The sequence below is a fragment of the Dama dama genome, chromosome 23, assembly GCF_033118175.1.
Source record: "Dama dama isolate Ldn47 chromosome 23, ASM3311817v1, whole genome shotgun sequence".
Taxonomy (NCBI): domain Eukaryota; kingdom Metazoa; phylum Chordata; class Mammalia; order Artiodactyla; family Cervidae; genus Dama; species Dama dama.
This window is the reverse complement of record NC_083703.1, coordinates 72,607,140-72,620,457: the sequence shown is the minus strand read 5'-3', so window position 1 is coordinate 72,620,457 and position 13,318 is coordinate 72,607,140. Positions and strand designations below refer to the sequence as shown.

The 13,318-nt window shown below is 52.7% G+C and overlaps 1 protein-coding gene and 1 long non-coding RNA gene across 4 annotated transcripts in view; one reads left to right on the top strand and one right to left on the bottom strand.

Annotated features, from left to right (window-relative positions):
- HNF4A (hepatocyte nuclear factor 4 alpha) overlaps positions 1-13,318 on the bottom strand; it is a 64,748-nt gene that overhangs the window by 25,213 nt on the left and 26,217 nt on the right. For 2 of the 3 annotated variants that reach the window (XM_061127326.1, XM_061127327.1), the window contains exon 1: positions 4,300-4,552. The exons of the other annotated variant lie outside the window; for it this stretch is intronic. In XM_061127326.1, coding sequence (XP_060983309.1) covers positions 4,300-4,414 — 115 coding nt within the window. In that variant the 5' untranslated portion in view covers positions 4,415-4,552. Of the gene's footprint in view, positions 1-4,299; positions 4,553-13,318 lie in introns of those variants that run through there. 3 annotated transcript variants of the gene reach the window in all.
- Positions 9,356-13,318, top strand: part of LOC133045138 (uncharacterized) — a 29,806-nt gene continuing 25,843 nt past the window's right edge. Inside the window, exon 1 of the long non-coding RNA XR_009690134.1 lies at positions 9,356-9,577. This is a non-coding gene — a long non-coding RNA (uncharacterized LOC133045138). The remainder of the gene's footprint in view (positions 9,578-13,318) is intronic.

The following is a 13,318-nucleotide window of genomic DNA, read 5'->3' as shown; positions in this document are numbered from 1 at the left end:
AAGAGTGAGGATGCAGGAGGGGCAGAAAGTCACCTCTAGGAAGCCCTGCTCTCCTGGTGGTTTAGATTCAGAAACGGATGTGAGCTTTGTGGGGATCTTTAAAGGGCTTCGGCCTCAGCTAGACCCAAGTGCTACTGACCCCCCTTCAAAGAACTTGGGCAAGTTCCTTGCTGTTTTGGTATATGTGCTGCCGAAGTGAGCACTCCTTGCTGTTTTGGAACTCCCATTTTGCATCTATAACTTAGGGATGGTTGTGACACTGACTTCGTAGAGTTGTTTAACGAGGGTCTCCTCCTCCCCATGGTGGCAATCGCTAGCCTCAGTTTTCTCTGGGAAGGAATGAAGAAACTGGCTGTCTCCTAGGATGCATCCAACAGTTGTGGACCCTGATTGGCTGGGCAGAGGGGGCTATGAGAGGGGCAAATATTCCCCCATCATCTCCAGAACCAAGTCCTATTTCTCACTGAGTGGCCAAGACTGGGTGAGTCTCAGCTTGGTACTCAGGGGCCTTGCAAATTCTACCAGGAAACAGGAAGACATACATCAAGGACAGTGGCTTGTTTGGCCTCCTGGGAGGATCATAGCAAGGATCTGGGCACCCCATAGCAAAAGCTACTGCACTGGGACTTCCTGGTGGTCCAGTGGTTAAGAGTCTGCACTTCTAGTGCAAGGGGAGTGGGTTTGATCCCTGGTCAGGGAAGTAAGATTCCCACATACCGTGGGGTCAAAAAAAAAAAAAAAAAGAAAACACAACTGCTGCATCTCTGTGAGGAGGGGATAAGAAGCAGGTGGCTGTGGTCTTGGTGATTAGTGCCGCCTCTAAGTTGTCTGTGACCTTGGGCACATTTCTTTTCCTTGCTTCAGTTTCCCCTGGGCCTCAGTTTCCCTAATTGCAAAAGAGAGCAGACTGACTGGTTCAGTCGTTTTCAATTTTATCTTATATTTCCGTAGCTGAACCCTCGTTTTTCTAAGCAACTCTTCCACCAAGGATAGACCTCTTAGAGAAGATGATACTGTGAACCATCTCCCCAGAAAAATGCTTGCAGACACATACCACACAAAGTCACACACACACACACACACACACACACACACACACACACGTGTTTTCACCCTGAATCCGATCGTGGGCTCCTAGGGAACATCTAGCTAAGCACTGGACAGGGATATAGTGCTGTGGTTAAGAGCATAACCTCTCTAGCCCTTCTGCCCAGTTTAAATCCGAGCCTGCCCACTTCTTAGCCATGGGACCTTGGCCACATTAATGTATTTCTCAGTGCCTTCATTTCGTCACTTGTGAAATGCTGCTGCTGCTGCTAAGTCGTTTCAGTTGTGTCCGACTCTGTCCGACTCCATAGATGGCAGTCCACAAGGCTCCCCCGTCCCTGGGATTCTCTAGGGAGTGGGTTGCCATAGCCTTCTCCACTTGTGAAATGGGGCACATAATAATCTCTAGGGCTGTTATGAAGGTTCAGTGAATCAATATATGTGAAGTGCTTGGCAGGTAAGAAGCACTATATCAGTGTTTGTAAAATAAAAACTTTTCTGCAGAAGAAGACTCTGGGAGCAGATGATTTCCAGCCTCCATGCACAAGCAGACACCCTGCCACATCTCATTTCTATCATGTCCTGGCTGAACATCTCATCGCCTCTGAGGGTGCCCAGGAGCACGGCCCCCTCCACTTGGTGAATTATTCCTAGAGATGAGGATAATTGTTAAGCTGCATTGGTGCCCTTTCTCCTCCAGTCTTGCCTCCTCCAACCACCAGGAGAGCTGACCCCACAACTCAGGCGGAGACTGGGGGAAGGGCTCACACATCCTGGGCAGGATAGGCTGGGTGCTGTCAAGCAGCTCATTCTGCTCCCCAGGGTCAGGTGATGGTGCCCATTCTCCAGGTGAGAACATCAAGGCTCAGAAAGGACAGGACCTGCCCAGAGTCATCACACTGCTGCTAAGTAGAGGAGTCGGATTTATGGTCCAGGCATGCAGGCTGGTGCTGATCTGGCCAGTGCTGTCCTGTTGGGGTGTCTGCTGGAGCCTCTGATGAACAAGCAACCCCTGCTCCTTCTGAATCAGGAATGGGAGGTGGGTAGGGAGCTTGGAACCTTTGAGCTACCAATGCAGCACATATGCAAAACATCGCCCCAACTTTCTGGTCCACTTCAAACTCCAATGTGGAATGTAGACCCTTCTTAAAGATGCTCAGGGTTCCTGACCTGACTCATGGAGGGCGCAGGACCAGTTACCAGTGCTAAGCCCTCAGGTGCCTTATTGCGTGGGATCCTCTGGTTAGCCCTGGGAGGCAGGCACTATGATTTATTCCCATTTTATAGATGAGATAACTGAGGCTCAGAGCGGCAAATGACCATAAGTTTACACTGGTAGGAAGGATGGACGCCAGAATTTGAGCCCTGATCTTTCTGGCTCCAGAGCTAGAGCTGCCCCGTCTTCAAGACATCAGGTAAGCCCCTGCCTCAGGAATACACACTTCCTAGGAGCTGGAGGCACCCACTCTGAACGGATGATGGGGGGCAGTCCAGGGCTAGATGGTGGTCAGGTGTCTTACACGCCGTCTCTCTGGGGTCACACATACCCCGCCTAGTGCAGCAGCTTCTTGTTTACCATTGCCTACATGTTTTCCCCTCAGCTCCCTCACGTGATCCCTGGACACTCCTGAAAGCCAGCAGGCCTGGAGTGACTAAGCCCATTTTGCAGAAGGAGCAAGGAGTGGGGAGGTGACATGCCCAAGGTCACACAGTGAGTGAATGGCAGGGGAAAGCGAGCAGATGGTGAGACTGACCATGGATCATGCCCACTGGCCACAGGCAGGGCAGACACCTCTCTCTGGCTGAGCTGAGCTGACTCAAGTGCTACAGAGCTCGGCTAAGGCTGCAGAGCCGGGGAAGGAAGGCAGGTGGGCTGCCCCCCTCCTCTGAGGCTGCCCTGAGACCGCTCAGGTCCCAGCGTCCGGCCTTCCAAGCCTCCTCCCTTCCCCCACCTTCCTGTAGAAAACTCCCCCCACCCCTTCAGATGTGCTCTCAGTGATAATGGGAGTGGATGTACAAACCTGGGGAGACACACAGGCAACGCAATCCGTTCAGAGACAAATGGACGTGCTGCTGATGTGACTCACGTGTGTCAAACGGCAATGGCATATCACATGAGCGCTGGAGAGTGCTGACCCCCCAGGACACGGATGTGCACACGTTCAAAAGCAGGTACAAACAGGGGCACAAGACAGGATGCCCAAACTGGACATACGTCCGGGAAACCCAGGACACACAAACCAATCCACGTCCAGAGCTCACTCGTGCAAACGTCCACAGACACATGTACACACACTCATTGCTGCTGACTGGATATGCACTCATTGCCACTTACTGTACACACACTCATCACTGCTTAGCGTATACACACTCACTGCCGCTTACTATACACGCATTCATTGCCACTTACGGATATAAGCAAGATAAACACAGATATCCCTAGAGATAACAACAAACACGGACCCACTCAGAGAAGAAATGCAACTAGAAATAGACGGAGAACATATGCACACACAGACCAGTGAACACAAACATGCAAATGGATTCCTGCAGACATACATTTTCAACAAAGTCCACCACTTGCCCACGTGTGTACATGGAAACTCAAGCACCCATGCCAACAGGAGTTTAGAATCACACACCAGTGTGCTTGTGTGTGTGTGCACATATACGCGCGCGCGCGCACACACACACACACACACACACACATATACACAGCATGTGCGCATGCGCGCTGTTGATCCTCGTCTCATTTAGCAAAACTTCCCTGAGAACTCCATTTTCTCAAAGTGGGGCGTTCACCCCAGAAAGTCCCAAAGACACCCTGAAACATAGTCACGCCTCCATCCACCATCTCTGGGAGTGGGACATAACCTTTCCATCTCTCTGGACCTCGGCCCAAGGAGTTCAAGCAGGGATCCCGTTGGGCCCAATGACCGGGGCTGGACGCCGAGAGGACGCTCACCATAAAGTCCCCGCTCCTGGTGACATGCTGCACGGCGACAGCTTTGGTCACAGGGACCGCGAGGGCCTGGCAGAACACCCGGGGCCTGCTTTTGCTGCAGACTGGCCCTGGCAGACCCCCCGCCACCCTGAAGGCTTCTGGTCACTGTACTTGGGCACATCAACTTCACCTGGCAGCGCTGAGCTCTCACCTACGGGAGCACCGTGCTCACCCACCACTCTCCCCCCAGCCCCAAACCCAGTGCGGCAGACTCACTCCGGTACCTGGGTACACCTGCCCCCACCTACCATTGCCCATCGTCAACACCTGCACATTCTCAAACTCCAGGGTGGTGTAGGCTGGGTCCAGCGCGGCACTGTAGTCGGCCATGTCCATGTCGACAAGGGTTTTGGAGAGGCGCATCCTCCCTCTCCCCGCCTCGGCCACCTGCCCTGCCCAGGATGCCCACCCCGAAGGCTCTGGGCCGAGCCCCGGCCTCCGCCCTCCGCCCTCCCACCGCCTCCTCCCAGGCGCCCTCTCTGCCTTCCTGCGTTTCAAACCGTCCTCTGGGAGGGTCTGCCGGGAGTCCGGGCCTAGCCTCTGCGCAGGGGTGGAGGCTCTGCTGGGGAGGGGTGGGGGTTAATGGTTAATCGGCTCCCCCCTTGGTGGACCAGCTGGGCGGGGCCCCGGGGATTTGGCTGTCTGTTGGTTTCTGGCTGACACCGGGGTGCTCTTACAACAGATGGGGGGCCCTAACGCCCCAATACCGTGTTACCAGTCCTGTGAGACGACGGACACATGCTGCCTCTCCAGCACTCACTGGGCCCTGACTCAGCCACTCTCCGAGCCACTGTCACCCCGAGTCATGCTGATATTGACACGCTCACATGCGCCCCCAGACACTGACAACCCACCTCCAAGATGCCCTAACTCAGGAACTTCCCAAATCATTGACTCCGACCCTCAGTGCTCCTGCAGAGAAAACGCCGCCTCATGCTCGTGAATCAAAAGCGTGGTCCCAGGCCCCACATACCAGTCATCTAGATCCTCATTCTAGGAGGTCCCTTCCAGTTTCCTGACTTCCCTGGGGGCAGGAAGGACTGAGAGGACCAGACCCCTGTCTAGGTCCTCTCCCCTGCTCCCCGGGACCCCACTCTGGGCACCACCAGCCCCACAGTGCCCAGGTGCTCAGGCCCAGACTCTATCACTCCTTTCCTTGTCACCTCCTCCAGCTGCCCCTCGCCCCCGGCCCCCTGCCTCCCCCAACCCCCAGGGAAGAAGGGAGGCTTATAGCCCCTTAGACCCGGATTAACGTTCAGGCGCCTACCACCTACTAATCATGACTCTGGGTAAATGATTCTCCTCTCTGAGCCTCAGTTTCCTCTTCTAGGAAAATGCACAATCAACTTCAAAGGGTGGTCTGAGTATTAAATGAGTTGGCATTAGGAAAACACCAAATAAGCATCCATTTCCCTCCACCCCCACCCTCTTGGCCTCCCTTTCGTATCTCCCTTGTTTCTCTCCTCCCTCCAGAGTGGGCTTCGTGGGCACGCCACCTGAGCAGTGCACTCTTGGGCAGAGTAGCACCACCCTCAGGCTCCTTAACAACGGGCCTGCATTTTTGTTCGGGACTGGGCCCTGCTGATCTTGTGGCCTTCAACTCATGGCTCACACTTGTCTTCTCACCCCCTCCAGCCCTCACTGCCCGCTACACAGACACGGGCAAGAGCTCCCGACCTAGCTGGGGAGATAAGGTCTCGAGGTAGAGGTGGAAAGTGAAGGTCTGGGGAGAAGGACCTACGATTCTGGAGGCCTGGGAGCTTGTCCTCCTTTGTTGGAGGGAAGGGCCAAGCTAAGGGATTTGGTAATAAGGGCAAGGGTGGGTGAACTAGTGAAAGAGGGCATTAATGAGTGAGTGGGTGGGTGAATTAATGAAGGAGTGAATTAACGAGTGGGTGAGGGACTTCCCTGGTGGTCCAGTGGTTAAAAATCCACCTTGCAAAGCAGGAGACTCGGGCTCAAGCCCCGGTCGGGAAACTAGACCCCACATGCTTTGAAGCAACTAAGCCTGCACCTCAACTACTGAACCTGAGTGCCACAACTAGAGTCCATGCACCATAACAAGAGATCCTGCATGGTGCAAGTAAGACCCGATGCAGCTAAGTCAATAAATATTAAAAAAAAAAGAGTGGGTGAATTACAGACAGGGTGTGTTAATACATGAATGAGTGAATTGATGAGTAGGTGAATTACTGAAAGACTGAAATGAATCAGTGAGTGAAATGGTGGATTAGTGAGTAAAGGACTGAATGAGTGAAACGGTGAGTGAATTAATGAATGGGCACATCGGAGGGAGAGGCGGCTTGTGTTTGAGGGGTGTGTGAAAGCCTCCTCCTCACATTCTTCCAACTATTAGAAGCCCTTTCTCCGGCCTGCCTGTGTAGCCTTGTTCTCCTCCCTCCATCTTCCCCCTGAAGCTTAGATAATTGGGGGCAGCAATTGTTCTGGAGAAGAGAGGCTGGATTTGGCATTAGGAGACCAGATTTAGGGCTTCCCTGGTGCCTCAGATGGTAAGAACCTGCCTGCCATGCAGGAGACCTGGGTTCGATCCCTGTGTGGGGAAGATCCCCTGGAGAAGGGAATGGCAACCCACTCCAGTATTCTTGCCTGGAGAATCCCACTGATGGCAGAACCTGGTAATTTACAAACTAGCTCTGTCACTATTCAGATAACTTTGTTTAAATCATGTCTCTCTAAGGGCCTCAACTTTCCCATCTGTAAAGTGGGGTGAAGATGCTGGCCCAGTTGTTTGTTGATAAGTACAAGACCTTGAGGGAGGGAGAGAGGGACAGAGATTCCATAAGGGCTGATGGAAAAGACTTCAGCTCCTGGTGGATTCCTCCCATGTTCCTCCAAGGACATCTGAGCCTGGTTCCAAGAGCTTTGGGCAGGAGACCCAACTAAGGGATAAACATAGAGGAGAAGGAGGGACAGTCCTGGAAGGGGCTACCTAGGGCTGACTCTGGATCTTGTCACCTGTCTGACACCTGTGACAGGCCACACACAGCTACTCTCTCACAAACCTACACACAGGGCGTCTCATCCAGTCTAAGGGGAGCAGTTCCCTATTTCCAAAAGTGGGCTGGGGTCGCTGGAATGTCAAAGTTTAATCCATAATAAAAATAACAAATCTTTGATCTTGATAGACAGCATCTTAGATTAAATAAAGTCTATGATCAATAGAGACAGCAATGCCACATGCATGTCTGCTACCGGGTGGGCAGCCTGTACACTGTAAGTTACTCCACACACAGGGACACAGATGTTTTACCAAACACACAACACAGGTGATCCACTGCCTAAGAGGTACATTCCAGAAAACGATTTCATACCCCATCCATGTCCCACCAATCACGACCTACCACATAAGTAAATCTACCCACCCATGAACTGGAACTTGCGTAATCTATTACATACACGACTCGCCCCAGCCTTGAAAAGGTGAAAGTGAAAGTCACTCAGTTGTGTCTGAGTCTTTGAGACTCCATGGACTATACAGCCCATGGAATTCTCCACGCCAGAATACTGCAGTGGGTAGCCATTCCCTTCTCCAGGAGATGTTCCCAAGCCAGGGATTGAACCCAGGTCTCCTGCATTGCAGGCAGATTCTTTACCAGCTGAGCCAGCAGGGAAGCCCAAGAATACTGGAGTGGGCAGCCTATCCCTTCTCCAGGGGATCTCCTCAACCCAGAAATCGAACCGGGGTCTCCTGCATTGCAGGTAGATTCTTTACCAGCTGAGCTACCAGGGAAGCCCATCCTTAGCTGATCCCAAACAGTATCTTCTAGATACACATCCCTCATATAAACAACTGGCCACCTCTAAGATCTACCAACTCTGTGGTCTCTGGCAAGCCATTATTTCCAAGCCTCAGTTTCTCCTTCTGTAAAATGAGCCAAACTTGAAATTTGTTGTGAAGATGAGACGGGATAATACTATAAAGTTCTTAGCCCTTTCCCCGCCCCCCCACCCCCCCCCCCAAAGGATAAACCGTGGACCTTGAAATCAGAAAGAGCTGGGTCAAAAGTCAGGCACTGCCGCAGCGAAAGAGTCCGCGTGCCGCAACGAAGATCGAAGATCCCACGTGCCGCCGTGGAGACTGGGCACAGTCAAATAAAAACAAAAACAAAACACTCAGGCACTGCCAACTTCCCAAACTGCGACCTTGGGCTCCAGCTTTCTCAACCTTACTTTTGGCACAAGAGGGCTTGCACCTTTTCCCCGGGGGATGGTGTGGGCACGAAATGACCGAGTGTAGGCATACAGGGAACAGCAGAGACTGCGGGGACTGATTCCTTGACCTTGGCTACAGAGTCAGCTAGCTGGAATCGGGACCCCCACACAGGAGAACTCCGGGGACAGCTGGCCCAGCCCTGAGCAAACCCTGGCCTCTTTGCCATCAAATCTGCAGCTTTTCTTTACTTCGGCACCGCCCCCCACCCCCCACCCCCAAGCTCAACATGTCCCAGATCCCAGGGGAAAACAGGCCTCAGAGCTCACTTGGAGGTCCCACTCCTTCTTGTCATAGATGGAGAAGCAGGAACCTCAGGAAGGAGGAGAGGGGCATTTTGTGAGCAGGGCCCTGGGCGGCCAGGGGCTGGGGAGGAGGGGTGGTGGGCAGGGTGCTCAAGCCAATGGTGCGGACAGAAGTTAAGGGAGCTGCCATTCTGAACCACAGCATTTTTCTTTTCAATGACAATAATGTTTCCAGGAAGATTCCACGCTAGGCCTGGTGCTAAGACCCTTCCACTCTTCTCGGCTGATCTGTCCCACTTTGTAGTGGACACAACTGAGGCTCAAAGAGGTGAAGCCTCTTGCCTAAGGCCAACCTGATGTAAGAGGAGGGGCTGTAACTGGAACCCCAGTCTGACTCCAGAGCTTGAGGGCTTCACCTCCTCCTTGCTCCCTCCCAGAAAGAACCTTGGACTTCTGAGCGCTGGTGGCTAGTGGTCCCATCGTCACGTTACTGCTGGAACACTCAGGGGTCTGAGAAGCCAAGGAGCCTGTCCTGGTGCACGCGCAAGTTCAGAGGCATCCTCCAGACACCGGCTACCCCACGGCCACCAGGCATCTTCACGGCCCCTGGATGCTCACGACCCCACGGTCTCCAGCCTCTCCTCCCCCACCCATCACCCAGGGAGCGGTGCAGGGAATGAGGGACTTATCAAGACAGAGAACAAAAGTCGTGGGGGAAAGAAGCCAAGAGCCATCTCCACTCCGGGGTAGGGCCCTTCAGTCTCGCCCCTTTGAAATTTCAAATTCCAGTTTGTGGACAAAGTCCTAACTTTCTCACAATATAGGTCCCCAAACACTGACCAAACTCCAGTCTGGGCAGCCAGCAGGGCCCAGTGTGGCCTTTCGGCTTCCTTTGGCAGCTCTCGAGGTCTCGGGGCACCAACCGGGGTCTGTCAGGTCATGCCTGCAGCCCTAGCCCACCCCACAGGGACCCATGCCTCCCACCTGAGAGGACAGCCCTCTTCCTGGAGCTGGGATCTGTCACTGGCTGGTACCAACAGCAGATATCAGGTAGGCCCCCTCCCTGTTCCCGGCTTCTTTTCTCCCCCTCATACTCCCTAAAACCACAGCTCATCCCACTCTCCTCGTCCTGAGCACAGGCCATGTTGGTTTAACCCAGTCACGGAACTTCAAGACTGGACAGGGTGTCTCAGCCAACCCACCCATTTGGCAGATGGAGAAACTGAGGCCCCCAGGGGAGTGGCAGCCATTGAACAGACCCAGGGCCCCTCACTGAGCCCTGAGGATGGAGGACACATGCTGAAGATCATGCAGAGGCAGCGGGGTGGGGGCTGGGGGGAGCTCGGTCTTAACAAGACCACAAGCCCCACGAGGAGCCCTTTGCTTCACTCCAGGGCCCTGGCAGTGCCTGCTACGGACCCCAGAGGGTGGGCTGTCTGATCCCTCAAGGACTGATGGCCACTCGCTGGGATGCCCTGGAAGTACTGGGTGGGCAGAAAAGTTCGTTTGGGTTTTTCTGTCAGATGTTATGAAAAAACCCAAATGAACTTTTTGGTCAACTCAATATTTCCGAGAGGAAGAGGAGGAAGCTGAGGGCTGAAGGCCAGTGGGCTTGGAAGGAAACATTTATGTGGTTAACTGATAACTAAGCCCCATCCTTGGGCCCCTGGAAGCCTCCTTCCTCCTTCTCTTCAGCATGATTAAGACCAACTTACCTACTCGCTAATCATTGCTGAGCCTGTTGATTTTGCCTTAAAAAATTAACTGGGCATGAGTTTGCGGTTTGCCTCACCCCTAACCCTGCAAAGCAAAAGGCCTGGGTGGGCAGGAGGATGCTGGGTTATGCAAGAGGCCATCAGCCTCCCCACGCACAGCCAGAGCCACCTCTGCTGCTCTCCAAAGGGGAGGTTTTGCTCAAGAGTCAACAGTCTGCTTGTTTCCCCTGCTCTGGGTCCTGAGCAAATTTGCTGTGTTACCAAACAGAGATAAAAGCAGCTGGAGGGGGCAAGGTGGGGGGGAGAGTTTTCCAAACAGGGATGCAAAGCGGCGGCTTTGAGCTGCGATTCTGGAATCCTGCGGTATAGAGCCAAGGGAGCCCTTCGGAGGATGCGGCCTGGGGTCTTTCAGATGGGTTCTGAGGTCCTGGGAGCCAAGGGAGCCTATGCCCAGGCCCTACTTCACCCCCTGTCTGCCTGGTCTGCCTACGAACACTGGTCCTTAATATTTCATTTCAAAGTGGAGCCAGCTGCGAATAATGAGAATCAGAAAACCACCGGTTCAGCCTCATCGTACAGATGGGGAGATGGAGGCCGAGTGGGGAAATGACTTGTCCAGGAATATAAGGTCATCCAGGGTCTCCAGCTAGGCTAGAGCAGGCAGGAACTCTCTCTGGTACTCAGGGATGTATCCTGGATGTTAGCGAACAAAATGGCACTGAAAAGCCCTTCTTCGCTGTTTACCCTCCCTCCCAGGGCTGGCTGTAAGCACAGTGGTGCCTGAGAGCCACTGGGAGGTCTGAGTCAGGGAGGAAGGGTGGGGATGAGGGTGTCACCTGGCCCGGAGTCCTGTGGGCCCTCTGAGAAGCAGTTATGAGCTGCGAACCAGAGGCTCAAAGTTATACCCCATCCCAGCCACATCCTCTCTCTGAAAGATTCAGGCCATAGAAATAGATGCAGAGCCCTGCCCTGACTCTCTCGACCTCTCTGGGTCTCAGTTTTCTCATCTGTAAATTGGGAACAATGGTACCTAACTCACAAGGTTGTAGTGAGGATGAAATGGAGTGGGATCTACGCTATGACAACCATGGTCAACATTTATAAAGCTGTTTTGAGGGCATTTCACATATTAACAGGCTTCCCAGGCAGCTCTAGTGGTAGAGAATCTGCCTGCCAATGTAGGAGACATAAGAGACACGGGTTCAGTCCCTGAGTTGGAAAGATCCCCTGAAGGAGGACATGGCAACCCTCCAGTATTCTTGTCTGGAGAATCCCATGATCAAGGAGCATGGCTGGCTGCAGTCTATAAGGTCACACTGAATTGGACACAACCAAAGCAACTTATCACACACATATACAAAATAACTCATCAATCCTCATAACCACTCTACGATGTAAAGCCAAGTTTTTAATCACCATCTTATAGACCCAGGGTACAGAGAGACTGAATCATCTGCCGGAGCTCACACAGCTTCTAAGAAGCTGGGATTCCAACCCAAGCAGTCTGGCTCCAGAGTCTGTTCTCCTAATCTCCAAGCCACCCTGCCCTTCCAGGGCTGGCACACGGTAAATGCTCAATGAAAAGTGGCCAGTGTGATGATAAAATAAGCTCCATCCCAAGACACATGTGGGCTGTGTGTATGGATTGTGAGGGCTGGAAGGAGGCAGAAAGAAGACCTATCTCTGGGCTAGAGTAGTCAGAGAGGGCTTCCTGGAAGAGGTGGCATCCTAAGCAGAGGAAACTTCCAGAATTGGAGAACATGGTGGGTGAGGGTGAAAGGGCATGGAAGCCACTCTGGTTGGAGAGCAGGGCATTATGGGAGATGCTGTCTGCAAGGCTCAAGAGGTAGTATAGAGAGTGTGGTCTAGAGAATGATTAGGAAGGAAGCCAGGAGGACGTGGGTCTGTGTGGGCAGGGCCTCCCTGCAGGCTGCCTTCTGGCAGGTGGCTTGTGACTTCTGAGCTGAGGCTGTTTCTGTCCTCCTGTGTACCTTCCTCCCTCCTGGGTATGTTCGTGACTTTATATGCAGAAGTGACTTTGGGAGTTGGATGGGGCCTGCCCAGCTCTTGCTGGGTCTGAAGGGTGCAGGTCCTGGTATTCAGGTGAGGGATGAACTCACGTCCCAAGAACCACGCTTGGTCTCCCCCATCCTCGTTCTGAAGGACTACAGGGATCTGCCTGGAGGCAACTGAGTTGAAGTGTTTGGGACCCTGAGATTCAGGCCACAGTTGCTGTGTACAGTTGCACAGGTTGCTCACTGCACAAAGGTCCTCTGGGTAAGGGAGCAAGTGGAGGTGTAAATCCAACCATGTTCCACTTACCAAGCCAACCGCCCGTGGAGATCTGTCTGCCCAGGGGTGGCGCACCACTCACTCATTTTCACAAAATCTCCATGTGAGCCCTGCTGTAGTTCTGTTTCCAGCTACTATGTGACCTTGAGCAAGGTCACTTCCCTCCTTGGCCTTGGTTTCCCATTTGAAAAGCTGTCTAGCATAAAGCAGAGATTCAACCCTGATGGTGAATTAGAATCACCTGGAACCTTTAAAGAATACTGATGCCCAGATCCTGTCACAGTCCAGTGATCGAATCTAGGGGTGAGTGGGTGCTGGCTCTGAGTAATTTTTAAAGTTCCCAGGTGATCCTGATATTCAGCCAAGATTGACACCCATCATAGGAGGGCTTAAAATTCTGGAGCTGGAAAAGCCTAGATGTGTATCCAAGTTCTACAAGCTCCTGGTTGCAACTGCAATGAGGCTACATTTCCCCATCTGTAGAATGGGAACATGATAGCTTCCTCATAAAGTCAGAATACCAATTCAACGAGATGCTATTCAGACAGTGCTTGGCACTGTGGAGGGCCTGTAGGGAGCTCCTGATTCTTGGTATTGATGACTATTATTTTGCTATTGGCAAAATGAAATTGGCTTAAAATCAAGGGCCTTTCTAGGTCAAGGATTCAGAGACTCAGGGTCTGGTTCTAGTTCATGGGTCTTCATATTGTCAATAATATGACATTAACCAAGATGTTATTGAAGTATGAGCGATTGTTCTTATGGTTTGATATTTTCCCCAATC